Source organism: Zonotrichia leucophrys, chromosome 2 (assembly GCF_028769735.1).
Source record: "Zonotrichia leucophrys gambelii isolate GWCS_2022_RI chromosome 2, RI_Zleu_2.0, whole genome shotgun sequence".
Taxonomy (NCBI): Eukaryota; Metazoa; Chordata; class Aves; order Passeriformes; family Passerellidae; genus Zonotrichia; species Zonotrichia leucophrys.
Window position 1 is genome coordinate 97,215,112 of NC_088171.1, and position 21,759 is coordinate 97,236,870.

Here is a 21,759-nt window from a genome sequence, read left to right on the forward strand (position 1 = left end):
CATCTGCATATATTGCACAAAACCAGCAGTAGGACAAGGAGATGCAAGAGACTGGAGAACAGGACTTAAGGTTAAAATGTACTAAGAGGAGAAAAAAAGGAGAAAAAAAACCTATTTAATGAAAGAATAGCAAATCTTAAAGCATAAGATTACAAAAGAAACATAATAAGGGAGAAGAGAAATCCCAAGATCAGAGAAGTGAAAGAATGGATCATAAAAGAGCAAAAACAATTCAGAATGAGAACAGAAGAGTTTTCCCCATAACTGCATGTGGATTTACCCTTGGAAAAGGAGTTGTTATGGTAACAACACTCTCCAGGACTATTGCCAAAGAGTGGCATATCAACCTCCACATTACGCCTCTAGGGCAGGTCTCCAGCTGCTATTTCAGAAGAGTAAGTTTTTAAGAAACTTCTACCAAGTAAATGTTCATTCCTCTAAGTACTGAAAGGAAAACACATCTATAACAACAGTAAGAATCTTGTCTGTTAACTGAAAAAGTACATCATAAAAATAAAAAAAAAAAAACAACGCACAAAACTGGGCAGAATTAATGAATATATTTAAAATAAATCAGGCTAAGTATAAGGCAGTAATGCCAGGGCAAAAAAGAAAACTTTGATGGGAAGAAATATGTGTAGATCTGATAGTAGAAGGATAATGAATAATTCCTTCTTATCCTCCAGATAAAATTGAGATTTAAAAAAATGCATGTTTGAATTTTTCAGCATTTTTAGAAAACCTAGATGACATTATGTAAATTTAGACTGAATACAAAATAAAATAATGATTTTAATTCTTCCAAATTTAAATAAATGGAAGAGAAATAAAAATTATTACTATTTACAACTGTAGTGGGTTGACCACTGGCCAAACTCCAGTGCACTCATGAAAATCATTTACTCATCTTCCTCTGCTATAACTGGAGCAGAAGAAGGGAAAAATCCAGTTAAAATAAAGCTCATGGGGTTGAGATAAGGATTAGGAGAAGGGGAAAGCAGGCTCAAAATTTTAAAGGGTATAAAGAAAACTTCTCTCCATTCTTTAAGTTTTTACTGTTTCTAAGTAATAGAACATCTGACTTTCATATGGGCTACAGCCTGGTACCCAGTTTCATGGTGTGCTATAACTGATCACTCACCACATAAGCAGTTACAAACTCTTAATTTTGTCTCAATGAACTCTAAAAAAATTAAGGATGGAAAACAATCTTCCTCTGGCTTTTGTTATGCTACTTTAAATGCTAAATTGATTGACAGGGTTGTTAAATCAAACCTACCAGGGCAGAGGAAGTGTATTAAAGTCATATCAGGTTCCTTTACTAGGCAAAGATGTAGGGATTTTTCCAAGCCAAGTTACTTTCTCTCAAGCCGTGCTGCTGTAATGCTGTCAGGATTGAGCTGCTGCCTAACCCATAAAATCAACCAGCCTGCTGGGATTATTCTGGTTCTGGCTGGTAGCCTGGTGTTTGAAAGTGATAGTCGAAATCTGATCAGTTCATGTGCACATGGACCTATTCCCTTAACAAACATTTTAATTAGGATTTTAAAATACATACTGAAAAAAATGCATTCACACTTCATGGCGTAATTGTACAGACAGTCATTGGCAGAACAAAATTCCCAGTTCTCCTCAATCCCATTTCCTTGCTATCCTAAAGATCCTTTGAAATATGTTTTCCAATCTAACCTTTCATTTTGAAGAGTAATCTGAATACCAGGCTACTGTGCACATATTAAAATAAAAGGGGAAAAATACAGCCTTCTGTAAAAGTGAGTGTTAACAAAATTTAAACTAATGCCTTAATACTAAAACAACACAAATTTTCTAATTTGCAACCCAGGTGCACACTTGAAAAATAACATTGTGCTACAGAGAGATGGCAGAGGGGGAAGATGATTCACAACTGAAATAAAATAGGTTTCACAATTATCCTTTCAAATTTCAGCTGCAATTAAAAAAAATGCTTTCAATATCAAACTTCCTGCCAGAGTAAGTAGGCGTGCAAACCATATTTATGCAATATTTCACTATGAGCACTAATCATTAGATGAGTGCTCATATCCTTGTGGGGTGAATAAAATACACTGGACACTTAGAAACTGTTTCCAGTTTTCAGAGTTTTCAATTTTGACATTCCCAAAGTACATTATTATGTCCAGATTTGCTCTATTTTTGACCCAAAGGTATTGGTTAATTAAAAGGAATATGTTACTGGTCTTTGAGTGGAAAGAAAAGGAGGAACATACTTTTCCAAAACTTCCTTTACATTTTCTTCTCATTTACTTAAATCAGCTGGCTTGCATTAGTTTCCAAAATTATCTTGTTAAATCAGCTCAATTAAAAATAAGTGTTTATTAACATAGACTAAATTTGAAAACAAATCACTTACATGCAGTAATCACTTGAGCGCAGTAAGTGATGCGTATATATAATTCTTCCTGCTGAACTGCAAGTTCAAACCCTAACCACAACATCTCTCACTGCACTGACAAACTGGGTCAGGAGTGTTGGAGGATCCAAGCAACCGCAGGCTTTCCATGCACATCAATTATTGTGCCTGTATCTATGCTGTACATGATGCCAGTGGCCGAGCCCCAGGTGTGATTCCTCTTCCTATCTGTTTCAATCTGTGCAAGCCTTTAATTTCAGCTGTAGCTCCCTTTAGGCAGATCTTGAAACCATGGGTGAGGCTGGGGTCAGAAGCAGGTGACAAAGGCTGGCTTACCTCTAACATAACACGGGGGGAAAAAATCCCAGCTGAGAACAAACTCATGATGAAGATTTTAAGGACCTCTAAAATTCTGAGTATCTGCTGAACTATCAAGAGATATAGTCAGAAAAAAAATAAATTACATTATCCAGGAAAAGAGACATCTTTTTCTTTGCAGTCCTTATTCTTGGCTTTCTCACCATATTCCAAAGGGGAGAAACACACACACAAGCACAGGACTCAGCTGGGGGCTTGGATGCGCTGCTGGCCATGGACAGCAGCAACTGCTGCAAGCCCATGTGTGCTCATCTACAAGCACAACCACAGACATATCCACTAGCTGACAGCTCCTGGCTTGTCTTGTTTTTAGAAAACATTATTACTTACACACCCACTACAAAAGTAGTACTATTTAGAAAAACTTTCCCCTCCATTGATTTTTAAAGGTTGTAAATATGCCTCAGTGTCCATAAAAATAACTCGCATCCCAATCAAACAATGCCAAAAGTGGCATTTTGATGCTGATCTTAAATATAAACAACTATGTTAGAGCCATTTCAGATATTTTTGAGGAAGTATTAACTGCAGTAGTCCACCTATGAGATTTCTCATCAGAAAAATGCATCAACTAGATGCAAAATTACCAGGTACAGAGGGAAAATTAATGAGTTTAGTTAAATCTAAATTCAGACCATGTCTGTACACGTGTGTGTGCACATACATTCAAAGTGGTCCAGACATCTCTGGGAGAAAAAGGTCAAAGGGAGAAAAATGCAATAGAGAGAAACTGAGGTAAAAGAAAATTGGAAGAGTGAAGTGATTTACACGAGAAGAAAAGGAATTATTCTAAGCCAAAATGTAACCCTTCTTTTAGGATTATTTTAAAATAGTTTTGATTTTTTACAAACTTTTAAAAATGTTTTTATTTTATTTGTTTCTAAAATTAACTGAAGTTTGTTAGCTGATAATTTGAAAATTCTTTTAGCTTAATTGTCATTTGGGACAAATTAATTTTGAGTATCTATTATGACAATTACACACAGCTACATTTTCAACTCTAATGCATTTTTAATAACCTTCATCAGCCAGTGATTTGAATTTCAAATTTCCCTCTATGAAGAAGTAAAAATTAGATAGTTTTGTGCTAATTTTCATAATAAATTGCTCTTTATTTACATTGCAAAGCCTCCCTTACTCCAAGTAAACCATAACCTTAAATGAAACTTAGTACTCATAACACTTATTACATTTCATCTCCCTTTATTAATAGAAAACAAATTACAGAGACAAACCTGTGGGCCCTCCCTCATACACCATAACCTTCTGTTTGTACCTGTCTGCTTCCTTTTATAGTGACTGCAGAATTGTCCATGCCTCTTCCCATTTCCACAGCAATATGGTAAACATTCCCCAGGAACACAGACACATAATTCTGAGTAGCTTCAAGGGAAAATATTGTCATTAGGAAAAAAAAGTCCTCACATAACATTTTTTTTTACAAGTGTTGTAATAAACTGCAGTCTAGATAATTAGGTCTTTAACTTTCATCATGAACTTTTATTATTTATGTAGTATACCTACTTTCTACACTTGAATAGTGAAAATAGATTCACAAAATATCGGAAAAAAATACAAATGCAGAGTCAAGTGCTGAAGGCTAGGAAAGGAAGATCTCAATGTTTGACTGCTAGTTCCATAGGCCTAGTTTACCCTTTTCCTGTTGTTTATGGCAGTGGGCCCCACTGGGTCTGATTTATGGCCTTCCTACCCTCTGTCTTAAGACAAATAAATATCTTTATGTTTATTGGTACCTATTCTACACTTTTTATGATACAAATTGTCATAAATACATTATTGCATTTGATTTTCTATCACTGTTTTTCACCACAGTCGGAATAAATGGTGAATACCATTCTGCTAAGCAGAGGCTTTATAAATTTGCTTGACTGTCATAAATTCATAATGTTTTTCTGACTTAATGGTATGATCTGACTTCTCAAGGTTCTTCTGTAATGGTCATCACACAATCATATTTCACAAAGATAGTTTCACAAATATTAATTTTCTTTTACAACTTCCTTGCTTCTGAGATGTGTGGATTATATTGACAGGGAAGAAACAAGGAATTGCATGGTGAAAGCAAAAGAAAGTAAAAAAAAATGTCCTTTAAAGTTTTCATTTGAATTTAAGATATCCAGATTTCACTTTTCACTTGCATTGAAAAGGGGAGTTTGGTTAGTGCAAATCTCCACAGCAAGCCCAGCTGTTTTATATTCTAGCTCAATTCTTTCTTCTTGATTTCTCCCCCAAGGACCAATAAGGACCTGCTTCAGAGACCTCAATTCCAGTCTCTCCCCTCCTGAGTGCCTCTCCCCCAGCTTCATCAGGGTCTCTGCTACTGAAACTCTCTCTTCCAAACACACGCTCTTCCTATTGTGGAACTGGCCTCTCCTGGGCCATGTCTGAGAAGTGAATATCTCCCAGCTGCTGGAACAAATGAGGCAGTGCTATTGGAGAGCAATTTACTTGGGTGTAAAAACCTGAACAATCTCTCCTTGCTTTCTGTCAATGTGCACCTGCCCTGCTGCACAGCCTTTTTTTGCCAGGTACAGTCGAGCTGAAGTGACAGACCACGTCCATGCTCTTTGCTTGCTTGTTCACCTCCCTCTCATTGTTGGGATTGCTATCTCTGCACCAGTGTCCCTGGATTTGTGCAGTCAGTTAAAATAGATTTATTCCTTTTAGTAATATATATTTTCTTCAAAATCTCCCCATCCCATTCTTCATTTCAGCATTTCTCATTGCAATTATTTGGGCAGCCAGCTTTCCATCGACCTTGGAGTGTCTCACAGCTTTCTAAAGGATAAGGTGCTTCATAGAGTGCGAGAACATTTATTCCTTTATTTCTCTCCCACGTTTTAACAATTTGTCTATTTCTTCTCTTAAGTTTTAATTCAACAATTTTCCTTTTCATGTGACCAAGTGCCAGAGGAGATACATACAGAGAATGGCTCCATGATCTCACCTCAAACACCTGTCCCTGTACTAGTCTATAAAAATGATAAGTAGTTTTTAAAATGAATACCAGCCTTTAGCCCTGAATGAACTAAGGGAAACATATTCCATTACTCAAGAGAGAAAATTATCTGAATTTCCACCACATTCAAAGTTTTACAGATGACACAAAACATTTTAGCTGTCAAAGTCAGAAGTCCTTTCAAAACATATGCACAAAATACAGGTTTGCAAGGCCTTGAACTTTGCCAAAACATGGCTAGGTTTCCATGAAAAAACCAGAATATACACAGCTGACACACAGACCATCATATCCTCTACTATAAAGCAATGACACTAGAGCAGTTTAAAGCAAAGTTCTCCTGAGAGTGTTTTAAGAGACACTAGAAAGATTAAGTATATTTTTTCCACCACTTAAATAAACTCAGGAGAGGGCAAGACCAGCTTGACACAATGCATGCAGCGCAGAGTTATACCAAGAACTATGGTAGCAACTTTAGTGACATAAACTTCATAGGTCACAGAAAAGTCTGTGTTGGATGGAAACCCTGGAGATCATCTGGTCAATCTTGAGTGCAGGCTCTTCAATTAGGTTACAAAAGGCCTTGCCAATCTAGGTCTTCAAGATTTCCAGTGTGGAAATACTGACCTCTCTACTTAGCCTGTTCTCATGTTTAGGTGCTCTAAATATCAGTTGGCTATTCTTTTTTTATTCCTTGTATCAAGCTGATTTCCCCTGAAGCAACCTCTGTCCATTGCCTCTTGTCCTTCCCCTGAGAACACCTCAGCCACCCTATCAAAATTGGAAGGCTGTGATTAGATGCCTGCAGGCCTTCTTTTCTCACTAGTGCAAATCTTGTTCCTTCAGTCTTGCCTCAGGTTCTCCAGCCTCCAGCTTCCTCACTGACGCTCTCTGGAGATTTCTTCCTGTCTTGAATAGAACAGTGAGGGGACCAGAATCAGACACAATATTACAGGTCTGGCTCAATATGGAGAAGTCTTCCAGGCTGAGTCCTCATGCTGCTGCCCATCCTCCTCCTGAGGTTTTCCAGGACATGGTTTGCCTTTATTGCTGCCACACAGCTGCTCAGCTCAGCTCACTGCCCAATGGGATCCTCGGGGCCTTTGCCAGACAATTAGCTCCCAGCCTCTTCTATGCTTTAGTAATCAGGCTGCAGGTGCAGGACTTCTTGTTTAGCTTTCTAGAGGTCACAGAGCCTCCTGCCCCGGAGATACTCAAAACACAACTGGACATGGCCATGAACAATGTGATCTGACTGACGCTGCTTTGAGCAGGAGATTGAACTAGATGGGTTCCAGAGGTCCTGAATTGTTCTGTAGTCCAATAACATTTTACATTTAGTTTTATATCATAAATTTTTTTACATTATATACTTTTTTCTTCTCCAGCTGAAACGTTTAAACATTGCTCCCCTACCCAGTATTATTTTTTCCAAGAAAAAGGTTTAGTCTTCCAGCTTCTTTTAATACTTAATATTATGAGAATGTATTATTCTATTTAAACAGCTGATTTGTAAGAGCAGACTGTCCCCTTTGCTGCAAAACTGTACATACAAACTCAACTATTACTACTAATTTTCTGTACTAAACTGTACATGAATCTTCATATAAGAACCAACATATAAGAACCACCATATAAGAACACAAGGCTTGGTGTTGCTTTGTGTTATAAGTAAAGATTATCTTTCATTTTCCTACTGTTATTTCCTTCCTTGATACTCAGATTCAACCACTGATGACACTTTTGAGGAATTCAACACCACACGTTGACACTTAACCCGTGAATTTGCACTTCAAATGAATACATTGTCACTTAAAGGTTTAGATGGATGAATGGATACAGGAAGGGACTCGTAGGATCACTTAGGCATTTTAGGCCCATATTTGTAGGATTTCAAGGTCCTGTCAGCATGCTCAACTTGTAGATTTCTTCATTACATTGTTAAGGAAAGAAGATGTTATTGCCTTGATATAAACTTTGTAGAAAATTATTTTATTTGTTTGTATGCTGCCCTTTGATGTGCTCAGACTCTATTAACGGCTTTATTACCAGCACAGCTCCAATTATTCCTGCAATTTGCTTTCTGGTACACAGAATGCTTGCTTTGAACAACCATGTTATTCAAATACTTCTATATTTTAAGAGGCATCTGATAATTACTGCAAATCTTTTTGTTTGGTGACAGAACTGTAGCTATTTTACTAACAGTTATTCATTTAAATAGGGTTCATTTTAATTTCATTGGCTGAGTAATAGCAGCCTATGGAAGCAATGTCCTTCATAACCTTCCCATACCAGCCACATGATTTTGCTACAAGATATTACTTGAAAGTGGTGTAAACAAATATCTGAAGATAATTACATGTCAAAATGTGGGAAAATAGAGATATAATTTTCAGGAATATTTAGTTACCTCTGCTGTGGAAGACTTGGCAAAATAGAGAAGTAAAAATCACACAAAGTACATTTGGGCACCTCTTTCAACCTCAAAGAGCAAAAGAATTACAACAAATAATTGGTAAATTCCTAAATATTTACAGATAAAAACTTAAAATATATTATTCAAAACTACCATAATCACACACACACACTTATTGGGGTCATTAGAAAATACTACACTGAGATCACTATTTTGAATTTTTTGAAAGAAGTTCTGGAAAAAAAATTACCATCATTAATAAGGGGAGAAGAGGGAAAGGAAAAAGTGTTCTAAATCTGGGGTGGCTTTCAAAGCAAACAACATCTGTGAATGTGAGCAGATCTTCATAAGGTATTCCTGTTTAGCTTTCATCAAATATGATTTTTTGAGTGAATTTAACTAGATGAGAAAATAAAGACTTATTAAGGAACTATAGATAACTAACTAATAGTAGAAGCGGAATGGTCAGCAGAGAAAAACCAGGCAGGTTTTAATTTGAGATTGTGAAAAACAGACAGCATAACAATTATACCAAGAAAAAAACTGCAGAAGGGGAATTCAAATATTTAAATTCATTGGCAAATTAAGTGTCTTAATATATCTTATCATAAAAAGCACAAGAATTAGGTCTAACACACTTACCATGTCAGTGGCTGCCCACCTTTCTTTTTAAGAACACCTTTACAGCTGAGAAACAATGCAATATTATGAGAAATAGTAGTAACATGCCAGATTATAGAAGTCCATAAGGAAACTTGCACAACTTCTGCTTTGTAGCAAACATGAACAACATAAAAATCTGAAATACTGCACAGCAAAGCAGAACTCTTGGGCTAAACTAGAGTAAAAGTAGAGTAGTTCACATTTCTTTAGCAATAAGAATCTTTATTTAGTCAACTTGGCAATGGCTAGAGAACACGAAGGAAAACAACAAACCAGAACAACCCAAAGGCAACTAAGTGGAAACAATGAGAGAGAAGTTCTTATGATCATGATTATTATAGTATATATATATATATATATATATATATATATATATATAGCTACTGTATACAAGCATTTTTATTTTTCATGTCAGGGCTGTAATTACATTTGAGAATTGTGGGAGCTAGCACCTATACGACTGTAGCAAAATTCAGTGGTTTTCAAAGCTATCAGGAAGTCACTTATCCTGAATAAGCACCTCATGATTTAAGGTCATCTCAGTTAGAGACCAGGAACTGTGCTGTGGAAGAATAAATATCTCATTGCTCCTGCATTCTGTGTGCTACTGCACAAAGAGAACCTGTCCCCTCCTTCCCCCAACCAAGCAGGACTCTCAGGGTGTGCGTTTGTGCACACGTACACACAGGAGACATTAATGCCAAGAAGTGCTCAAGATGCTGCTGCAGCTGGTACAAGAACTTGCTATAAATCACTGGAATTGCATTCCACAAGTTTCTTCAGGGCAATCGAACTATGAAATAAAATTGTAGGGTATCTACCATTGTGTGGCCCTGGTCACAAATTTAATCCAGTAAACTACAGTTAGAAGGCTACTGCTGTTCTTTTTCTTGATTATTATCTATTTTTGTGGACACATATTATATAATGTGCTTAACACCATCTGTCCCATACACATTTTTGAGTATCAGAAGTTGTTGCTAAAATGTTTTGCAATTTATTTCCTTTTGCACTTGCAGATTTATATAAAGCACATAATAATCGAGCATAATGACAGGAAAAACAAATAACATAAATCTAAAAATCTTATCCTACTTTAATCTTGCTAACTTAAAACTCAAAACTTTGGAGATAGCTGTTGTTCACACAATCTTAACAGAGCAATCTCTCATATTGGGAGAGATTAAATCAGTAAGTCTTGGTCTCTATGCCAGATGTCAGCTATTTATTTATTTGAAGGGTAAGCACACTAACACTGACAGATTCAAGTTTGTCTTGCTCCAAGACAGCTACATCTTGTCAGGGACTGACCCAACCCCCAACACCTTCACTTCATATTAAGGCTGTTTAGCTTATAAGTGAAGAAGAAGCATGCATGAATGGAACTGGACATTTTACAAGGAATGGAAGAATCCTTATCTGTCGATTCCCATTTTGGTATTTATGGACTACCATTCAGCTATATCATCCTTAAGTGGCATTTGGGCTCTTGAGTAACTGTTCTCTGTGTAGCTGGCCTGAAGTACCCATGATCAAGTTTATAATACAAAGATATGTCTGCAGAACCCCTCCTCACATACCTACACCAGAGCACGTCACTTTTCTCTACAGTAAACCCCAAAGTGAAAGTGTCCATTTCTACTTTCTTGCACATTTGCTTCATGCTCTGAGGTCTTTGGCAAGGTTTTTGATCCTGATTCTGGTTACTTGCTCTTCAAGCTCTACTTTGCTCTTTCTAATTCTGCTTTGACAATTAATTGGCCAACTGTGTAATGCCTTTCCTAGTTCATTTGGATACAGTCCAGGCTTGGACATTTGATCTCTCATTTCTAGTAATCTTCATGTTGATTTGCTGCAATGCTCCTGAAAGCCACTCCAAATGGATTACAGGCACTGGTACTGCCTGATCAGTATGTCTCCAAAGCATGAAAAATTCACTTTTTATAGACGTTTTATCTTCTATTACAGAAGTAAGATTTTTTTTTATTTTTGCTTTCTTTTAAGTTGGTAAAGCTGTGGTGTCTGTTTTTAGTCATTTCTGATAATGCAGGGTGGCTACCAAGAACATACCCACCCTTGGCATGGATGCAGAGCTATTGCTATCTTGTCCCCTCTTTGGAGGAAGCAATGGGAGTCAACACAGCTGTTCTGCACAACCTCCACAATGAATGTTCAAGGGAAAACAGAACAGCAAAGCCATAAACTTACCTGAGCAAGACTGTAATGGTCTAAATTTACAGTAACGAGAAGTTTTAATTTGATACCAGAAACTGCAAGGAACAGATGAGGTCACGTTTTGGCTAACAAATGTAATATGCACTGCTGCTGTTAGGAGGCACTTGTCTAGGACTAAGGTCATTACTGTTATTTATAGTAAGAAAATTACTAGCAAAAAAACCCAACATTGAAGCAATGCACAACAGCAATTTACAGAATTATAGAATAGCAAATAAACCCAAAAATAATATGGATACTTGGGGGTAGGGGATGGGGGAATCAATTTTCTTAAGAGGACAGCTTTTTTACTAATTAATGACTATTTATTTAGCATATGTAAACCAGAAAAATCTCTATTTCTAATTATCTTAGCTTTGTGTTACCAGTTCTGTTTTTTTTCCTTTGTTTAGCCCCTTCTATAAGTCATATTGCCCAGTACACAAGTGTATTACATAAGTATAGGAAATATATATATTGTGGGATCTCAGCACCTCAGGACTGAGGTGCCGAGCCACCGAGACCACCCTTGGGGTCTTGGGAGTCCTGGAATGTTGCCAGAAGTGTCTGGTGGCTGGACTTTGATCCTACACAGGAGACGACACCTGTATGAGGATAGGAGGACTTCACCGGGGTGGATGGTGAAGGGATTAGTTAATTAGAGGGTGAGACACAGGGTTTAGGATTTCTGTACAGGGGGGTTTAGAGAAGTAAGATGGAGGAATTGGGGCGTGTCCTGTCCTTCTTCTTCTTCTTCTTCTCCTCCATCTTCTTTGGTGATGGTGGCGCTTTGGGATTGGTCATTACTGAAAGTGCACCCGACAATAAAAATAAAAAGGATTGGGGAAAAATGATAAATATTGTACACGTAACCATGGGTATAAAGATAGGTGACTGTCCGGAGGGCTAGACAGTGTGCTCATGGCTGACTGCTGAGCAGACCTCTGTCGGGCCGAAAGAAAATCTTTTAGATAAACAATTAATAAACATAAAGACCGAAAGAAGAACTGAAGCCTCTTCTCGTCCTTTGATACGCGGGCTGCCCCAAGGCCACTCCGGGCCTTTCCAGGCCCTTCAAACAGCCGAAAACCGGACAATATATATACTCATGTTGGTAAATTATTTTTAAGAGGAATTTCATTTGAGCCTCATTTCAAGCTCAAACATGGAAAAGTGGTGACATTGATGAGTTACTTATATTAGGGTACTGTTTGTCCTGAATATTGATTTGAACACAGATAAATCAAAGATATGAATTTTTGGCATATTCCCACTTGAGATGCAAAACTTTCCTCTATTTCCTCTATATCTCTGCATAAGAAGGCAAAAAAAATTGCACAATAGCATCTAACTGTGCTACTCCTAGGCCTTTCTCCCAGGGTAACCCAGACAGATATGAAAGTCTGAAGGACAAAAGTTGCTAGAGAAACAGTGCAGTTTGAGCACCCCTCTACACCAACCTCTTCTAATACTTAAAAAGAATTTGTATAGGGGAAAGGATCTCAGGGTTGATATATACAGACTTATATGAATATTAGCAAATAAACAGAGCCTTTTGTCCCTTTATGCACGTTGTCATTTCATAAGGAGGCAGGCTTGCCACTTCTATTTTAATCTTTCTTTAAAAGTACTAAGTCTCAGTTCTTCAATATTTAATACTTTTTTCATTGATGCTTAGTGTTCAGAGTTAATCTTCAACTTTTTATACCATATAGCCTCTTTATATTTTGTGAGTGAGAAAGGAAATGGAGAATTTCAAGACAGGGCTAATGGTTTGCAATGACTAGAGATAAATATATGTTTTCAACAACTTCAGAATATAATGAACCAATAAAGAGCTCTAGAAAAGAAAGAAAGAAAAGAAAGAAAAGAAAGAGAAAAGAAAAGAAAAGAAAAGAAAAGAAAAGAAAAGAAAAGAAAAGAAAAGAAAAGAAAAGAAAAGAAAAGAAAAGAAAAGAAAAGAAAAGAAAAGAAAAGAAAAGAAAAGAAAAGAAAAGAAAAGAAAAGAAAAGAAAAGAAAAGAAAAGAAAAGAAAAGAAAAGAAATAAATCAGGGTATTTTTGTCCAACACCAACAATCAAATAACTATATTTGATCCCGTAACAACCTGCACTGTTCCCTCAATAGTCATGCTTGACTATTCACAACCCATGCACATCTACTTCACCACTATTTTATTTATCAGAATGGAGGCAAGTGAGGAGAACAATCACTATGAAATAATAAAATATCCTTGGGAAAAAAATCAAGCCAGAGAATAAGATTCTGGGTTTCTATTTTGTGATAATATACCTTCAGAAATGATTTCATGGCTTTATTTGAAAAATGGATATAATCCAAGTGAAGAGATACAATTCCTCTTTCTCTGCACCCAGAAACACATTATCCTTTTAAATAGGAAAGAGTATCCATTTCTTTTTCTTTTCTTCCTATCCTCACAGAGGAGAAAAAGAGGGGGAAAAACAGATAGCAAAGGGTAACACCCCACCTTTCCATTTGCAAATGGTGACTCTTCCATCAATACTACAATATGCAGCTACATTGGTATCAACATTATTTTTCTTGCTTCTCAAACAATTTCTGCACTTCATACTATTTTTCTACAATGATGACAGTTGAAAGGCAACATATACAGTCTTTCTGAGTCCTTCAACACATTAAGTATGCTATAGGCATAACAGGCTCAAAAAAGAATGAAAAGAAAACAACACAAAAAACTTCCCCAAAGCCTTTCAAAAGAGTTGTGGCTGCATCAGAAGCCCATGTTGGAGCAGGCTCCTGGCCTGTGGACACATGAAGAGAGGAGCTCATGCTGGAGATGGTCAGGACTTGTGTCCCAACAAGGGACCCATGCTAAGCAGTCTGGCTACTGGACTTAAAGGCCAATTTGTAGTTTTATGGTAAAAACATCATACCTGCCTTTGAGAGATCTAGGATTGCATTCACACTTTCTCACTGCTTGCTGTGTGGCCATTGCTTAAGTCATCTTTGTGTTTCAACTTGACAGGTTTAATGGAATATCTAACATTGATATGTCATAAAGCCAACAGTGACTTGATAGAAGGCAATGGTACAAGCACAGATCCCCACCTTGTTTTAGGATTAGGCAGCATGAATTCTACTGACAGACTTGGGGGGGCAGATAACAGTAACTTATGGGACAGAAAGAAGAACTCATGCTCAAATATCTTGCTTCCCATCACAGAAGTGTGAGTGACAGAGAAAGCAGGGAGTATCTCATTCAGCGAATCCTGACTTTCTACTGCTAAAAATCTTTTTGTTGACACAGCTTGTAAATCTTGAGTTCTGGGAAGAACCTTACACGTTTGCCTCATTACAACTGAGGCATTTAGCATTTCCAGAATTTGTGTAATACTTAGTTAACGACTATTGATTGAACATTTGAATAGGTAGCCAATTTTACACATTTCCAAACTATGAGTCTTTAACTAAAAAAACCATCATTCTATTGCTTCAAATACACTGAGGGTTTTGTGCTCATCTGGAAAAAAAACAGTGTGATATCTCAGCTGCATCACTGAGAGTTATGGATGTTTTACTCTGCTTTATTGCCAGGATTAGGTTTTCAGCAAGGCTAACACTGTATTGTTTGCAAACCAGACAAAGCAAGAACACACTCTTCCCAAGGAAGAGTGGTAAACAGGCAATGCTTCAGTTCACAAGAGAGGCATGACTTACCTTGTGGAAGTTCCTGAAATATGCTGCCTTCTCGTCTGGAAATTTTTCTAGCCTTCTGGGTCCTTTACTGGAAGCCTTCTTGAAAACCAACCAACAACGCCTAAAAATCTGTGAACAAAATCAATGGATTCTATTAGTTTTTCTTTAAAGGTGGAGAGTATTACAAATGCATTCAGTTACAGAACTGACTTAGGAAGATATTTTAAAATGACAGTGTTTTACCTTAAGAGTAAAATTTGCAGTTCAAAGAGAAGCTGATTAATGATAATCCTCTAGACTGTATTATGCAAGTAAGAGATTAGATATCAATCTAGTTTTATAGTCTATGACAGCAGTTTACTTCATTCTTCTCTCCAGTACTTGGACAGCTCTATAAACAATACCATATGCAATTTTATGTTATTAATTCAAGGATAGATTGAAAAAAGTCCCAAGCTCAATATTACCCAATGATTCCACTGGCCATACATGAAGAGCCTTAATTCAGTACAAATTCTACAAAATTTAATGACACAGCACAAGAAATACAGTACTGTTGAATTTGGTCAACCATGCCTCCCATTGCCAAAAAACTAAGTAATTAAAAAACCCAAGGAAATTAGAGCAGGAAGTTTTCCCCTCAGTCTGCTGTCTAAACTGAATACAAGCAGAAGATATAGTGTCATTAAAATAATTACGCTTAATTAACCACATTGTGACATAATACTACTGACACTATCCTGTTGCCACTATCAAAAATGAATGTTATCAAAGTAAGTGATTTCTTTTAAAACCCTACCATTGGGCTACAGTACCAATATGTTTAATTATGAAGACTTTTAGAAGAATACATGGTATATAATTAAATCCTCTGCCAGTACATGTATTGCAAAGTGTAAAATTTTTAGGCTTTTTCTACTAAGGTTGTAAAGTGGCAACTGTACAACTGTGCTTTCTATCTCAGAAATTACTTCACCTGTCCTGAGGGAAAGCAAAGACAATATCATATTTCCTGAAAAAAAATGACATTACACTTTGGGACATCATAAACCATCTTTATTAGATAGTACTTTCTTCAAATAACATCTTGGCAGTGTTGCAACTTGACTTTACCAAAACTACAGCACTTCTCCCACAGTTATTCCTTGATTAAACATATTAGCTCAACACAGTTTTGTGGTGTGAAAAGCTCCACACACAAAGATATAGAATATTCACACTATTTTGACCTTACTAAAAAACAACAGTACCAACTGTCTGAAAGGGACATATTTATTTAATAAAAGTGTCACTTTTAATAATACTTCTAGCTCTTCTGGGATCCTGGGTGTTTTTTAGTCTATGTGTACTTTCATTTTATTTCTCTTCCTCTTAGGAAAGTCTTTGCCTAGGAAGTGCTTTATTAGGGTGAACACAACGATCTTAATTTCAAATGTTTTCTTGATCTCCTAATTTTCATTATATGTCTTTAATGTCTTACAGTCCTCAAAAAATTCTCTTTAGAAAAGCCAGACCAACCCAAGTCATCATCTTGGTGGTGGGTTTTAGCATAGTCATGGAATCTGCATTTTGCAGATGACCTGAATATTTGACAGCTGGTGACAATGAAAATGATAATTTGTATTGAGTAACAGAAGGTTTTCAAAGGTTGGTAGAAAGTTTTCTTTGTTTGTTTGTGGTTTTTAAAATATATTTTTATGTGTGTTTATATGGGAGAGTCATATTTTGTTGCAATGAGAAGTATCAGTTAGATCCAGTACATTAGAAATATTCCTAAAAAAAGGTAAACTATACATCCTAGTCATGGAGTCAGACCTCTCCCTGTGAGGATGAGACCATTTTCTAGATCAAAGGCCATCTAATGCATACTCCAAAGCACTTCCTTTAGTGACAAATGAGCAGGTTCAGACAAATGATGGTTTCAGTCTTTTTTTCACTGGATATCAGTTTGGGACAACGTGAAAGTGAGTTTGAGGTTTTGCAGATAAGCTGATGAAATTCTAGAGGAACAGTTTGACCTCCTTATTACTGGGAACTACTATCAAATACCAGGGCTTGATGCTAGTTATCTTTAAGGATGCTCATCAGCCTTTGCACACATTTCAGAAGTGAGATGAATTCAAAGGCTTCAGCACACAGATTGCAGGAATGAACAGCCTTTGCTTTCAGAGAACACTGAATAGCAAGAGGAGAGAAACACAAGTTTGTCCTTTAGACTGCAATTGGTTCAATTTATTGGCATCTGTTTTTTCCAGACCTTTAAGAAGAGGAGAGATCTGAAGAATGAAAAGGCCCAAAGAGGACTCCTGATATTCTATGTACTTATGCCAAGATACATCCTTGAATTTGGATTTTATTTTTTGCAACCTAATTTTTAAACTGGTATAAACATGTACAGTTCCATTGCATTTCTGCAACATTTTACCTTATTATGCCAACAGACACTTTGTATCTTAGTGCTTGAAAAAGCATTAGCATATGAATTTACCTATAAATATGAATAAATAGGTGCAGATGTGAGCACACAGCAAACAAACATTTGCCTTTCATAAGGCACCTCATTGTTATACAGAAGCCTACTCAATTATTCACGAACTGTGAGATACTCTTTTATCCCTGGCCTACTTTAGGATGCCATTGGCTGTAATCAAAACTTCTGAAAGACTTCTAAAGTCCTCAGATAATTAGGTAAGCCATTGTGAGAGAAATCAGCATCAGCCCTTCCAGAACTGAGAGAATTAGAACCACTTGCTGTGTTGTCTCCATAATACTCAGTATTTCCTGTGAGACTGTTTTCCACATGTGCTTATTGAAGAAATGCCAAATATTTGATCATTTAATCAGGGTTACATCCTCGGATGAGTTCTCAACTATTCAACAAATATGATTTTAAAATTTTGTATCAAGGGCTAACAACACAAAGTATGCCCCATGCCATTGCATTTTTTACTGGAGAAATTCAGGAAGATGGCATTAAGTACATGCTGGGTTTAGGTTTTCTTTTATTATTGTGTCAATTAGAAAAAACTTGTTCATTACAATCTTGAGAAGGATTCTATTGAAATGACCTGCAGAGCCTTAGGCATAGCTGAACCTCTTTAAACAACATCCTTTCTATCTCAGTTTTACAAGATGGGCAAAACACAAAACCAATATTCTTCCAGATTCTACTACCCAGGATGTTGTGCAATTATGTATCAGTAAGCCATGGCAATAACTCAGCACACTTGTGGTCTGGTGAGAACTGATTAGGTTGCCCCTTGTGATAGCACATGGGAATGATTTTGATTACAATGTACGAGCACGAGGGGGAGCGGAGCCTCTTTTCTCACGATGGACCTGAGCAGCCTCATCTTGTTACTGAGAGGATTCCAGAACCTGGAGCAACATTACCTTATCAACCTCCCTTCAAATGATTTCTGAAATCTTTCCAGTCAGAAATTTGACTTCTAATGCTGATACATTTCTATTAATCTTCAGAGATCCTTTCATTAATATTCTACTTGAAACACTGCAACAGATCAATTAATTAGGAAATCTCTGTATAATCTTATTTTGATAATTTTCTTCTGCTTAATATAGTACACTGCTCAGCTCACATTTGCAGCATGATCATATTTTTTAATATTTTTGACTAATATATGCAAAAATTTGGCCTCTGAATGGGCCATTACTTTTCATGATCACGTCATACAATTCTGGTTTATTGTTGCCATGGCTGTTCATAACAAATCCATTAAAATACGTATTGCAGGAAATCCACTGGCTAGGTATTTTTCAGAAAGAAGGAAATATTTTCCTCTTTTCTAAAGTAATTTAAAATAATTGGTTTATAGTGGAAATGTTATGTATGATTTTCAATTTTCTAGATATTTCTAAGGCTTTTTCCTAGCCATTTACAATAAATGCTTTTGAGATTCACATTTCTTTCTATCCACAGCTGTAGCAAATAAAGCTTTCCCAGTCATCACTAATATTTAGAAAAGGGACTTTTATTGACAACTTTCTACACATTACTCCAGAAATTTCACACTCAAACAACCCAACAGCAAACAGAAACAACAAAAAAAATCCCCCATGCTTTTTTTTTAATAAAGTTACAACACTATAAGCTTTTATTCCAAATCGCTTTAGATGCTGTGAAATCTCCCTGCACCTATCCAAAGGACAGTACAAATGGCAGCTTTCTTGGGTATATTGGAAAACCATCTAATTTTCTGCCACTAGCTGTAGAAACATTTGTCTCTTGAGAGAAACAGCAATGAGTCAGCTCCTAATTACTAACAGAAACCATCACTGACCAGGACAGGCACTGAAGCATCACTCATGGAGCTTTTTGCTGGCATAACCTATCAAATCTTCTCCCAGGAAGACAACAACATAATAATATTCCGTTCAGCATTTACATCTCATTATCTGCAGGAAAGGCTAGTTAATTTCTCATCCCTGACTTGCCATGTGCATTCTCTCCTGTTTGACAAGACAACATCTGCAGTATATGCATTAAAAACACCAAAATATGAATGTGTTCAGGTTTACCTCACTAGTTATCTCCATTAAAAATCAATATTTCTATGGGGTATGTGAGAGAAATGCAGTTTGCTGTGAGATTAAAAAATGTAGTCACAACTTAAAAATATGGCATTCATAATGAGAAAAATAAAAATAGTTGTAACAGTAAAGTCATATTTAACCACTGTTTTGACACCCACCATTTTTTGATTCTGTGCATAATTTGGCCAAGGGAGAAGAGACAAGAGGTGACACCTTACTGCTTCAGTGAAACTACACTTGTCACACATTCAAGTAAAACTTAGGAGAAATTGAAACAGAGTTATTATCTATAAAAAGGCCCAGGAGGAAAATGGGGATCTATACCTCAGCCCAAAGAACAAGTTACAGGATCTAAGCTATTGCTGAGTCAATTCAACAGAACAAAAACAGCCTGAGCTACAAACCAAAACACCTTATGGTTGCAATCCACTTACCTCAGCTACCAACATTTGAACAGCTCTGATTTTGTTGTCTACCTTTTTGACAATAGAAATGAAATACAGTTCCCACTGCACTAATTGGGTGCATTTTGGGTGGCAAATTTGGATTCCTATGAAGAAGCAAGAGAGGCAGAGCACTGCTGCACAGCACTGAGATCCTAAATTAGCACAGAGGGAGCAAAGTGGCAGGGAATTGAGGCCAGCTCCTGCTCCTTTACACACTGCTGGGAACTCACCTTTCTCCCAGCAGCAGGGCAGAGATATACCACAGCCATCTGATATCCAGCACCCAAACAGGAGGGGCCAATGAGTCCATTGCTGTGCTCAGAAGCAAGAGCTTACCTGCTCCTGTCAGTAGTTCTGGGATGTGGGGCTGAGACTTTACCACAAGACACAATAAGCCTGAGTAGTTTCAATTTTTAGTTTCAATTTTTTTTTTAAATTGCGTCTAACTCTCCACCTCCTCTTGCCTACTTCAACATATTTTCTTCAAATGTTACCAAACTATCTACCACAAAGCAACCACAATAAAAGCAAAGCTGTTTCAGCTGTCAAGTCAGGATTAAAGAAATTCCACAAATATATACCAGAAAAAAAGACTAGTAGTGTTTTCAATGAGAAATACTGTCTGAAGGTATGCTGTGAATGCTATCCAGCAGGGAAACATTCCTCATATATGATAACCTTGCATATACCCTTGAGCTTCATTTCATCATCCAAATTACTGAGAAAGGTTAAACTTCTAGTTTACAGAGCTTGGGGCATGACCTTCTGCAACAATACAAGTAGGTGTTAGATAATTTTAGTATCATAGTTCAAATCCTAAAATTCCTGATAGCATTTTTTTATTACTAATATTTTGCACATTGCAAATCTGCTGGCATTTAAAGTTAGGAATTGAAGAAATAAAGAAACATCTGCTAAAAACTGTTTCATCTAAGATTAGATCAATCCTTGTGGGCTTGATTGCAGTCTGACAATTAGGATGGTTAGAGAGAGATGATTAGGGACAATTCACCCAGTTATAGTATACACACGTCATCTTTTTGCTGCCATAACATGCCATTATAGATTCATATAGATGCTTATAATATACTATAATTTATGGTGTTATAGTCACAGGCTATACATGTAATCCATAAAAGGATTTATTTTATTATTAGGGATTTATGTGAAATCAAAGTACACCATAGCAATTTTCCAACTATTCCTCCACTAGCTAAACTACTCTGTGCATCATGCAAACATTTCAGTTATGGAATCTGAGGGCTTTTTATTTTTATGTGTTTAAAAGAGAGCAGAGGATACATATCTGAACAGATCTGCACCTTGTATTGCTGTGAAAAGTGTTAAATGACTCCATCAATCCTTAGGCACCTCTAGCTTAAAACCTTACCACTGTTGCTTTGTTCTGAAGAACCATCAGGGCAATTCAAGGGCAGAAGGACAGCCTACACAAATAACACACTCTGACTCCACAGCAGTCTGCAGATCAGCAGAATTTATTACTTACATCTGAATGGATCTTATGGTTACTTAAAAAAATCAGTTCTAGTAGCCATTTCTTTTGGCTTTCTGCATCTCTGACTCAGTTTTGGCAAGACTAACTGCAGTGATCCTTTTGGAGGAAAACTAATACTGCTCACTTCATGTCTGGCCTCTGAGTTGATGACAAAAAAATGTCCTCAAAACCAGAAGAAAAAAATTGGTTTCAAGAGTTGTAGCACACATCCAGCAGAAAAATCCCAGAGCTTGCAGTATTTTTTTAAGAAATTATTATGCTCAAAAAATGTCAAGCATTTCACTGAGCTTAAGCTGAATGTGCAGCACCTGCTTAGGAATAATTATGTACCCATGTATGTTGATATCTCCTCCTACATATACTTTTCTCAATGTAATCAGAGAATTACATTGAGAATAAAAAAATACCAGCAGAGAAAGTTATGGTTTTGCAATATTTTAATACTAAGTTTGAGTACGTTCTCAAACTGAACTGGAGTAGTTACCTTCCTTAACTCATCTGAATGTTGTTTTCTTTTAG

The 21,759-nt window shown here is 36.6% G+C and overlaps 1 protein-coding gene across 1 annotated transcript in view; it reads right to left on the bottom strand.

Moving 5' to 3' along the window:
* The window catches only part of DOK6 (docking protein 6), a 257,083-nt gene that overhangs the window by 147,278 nt on the left and 88,046 nt on the right, over positions 1–21,759 (bottom strand). Inside the window, exon 2 of the mRNA XM_064705765.1 lies at positions 14,746–14,853. Coding sequence (XP_064561835.1) covers positions 14,746–14,853 — 108 coding nt within the window. The remainder of the gene's footprint in view (positions 1–14,745; positions 14,854–21,759) is intronic.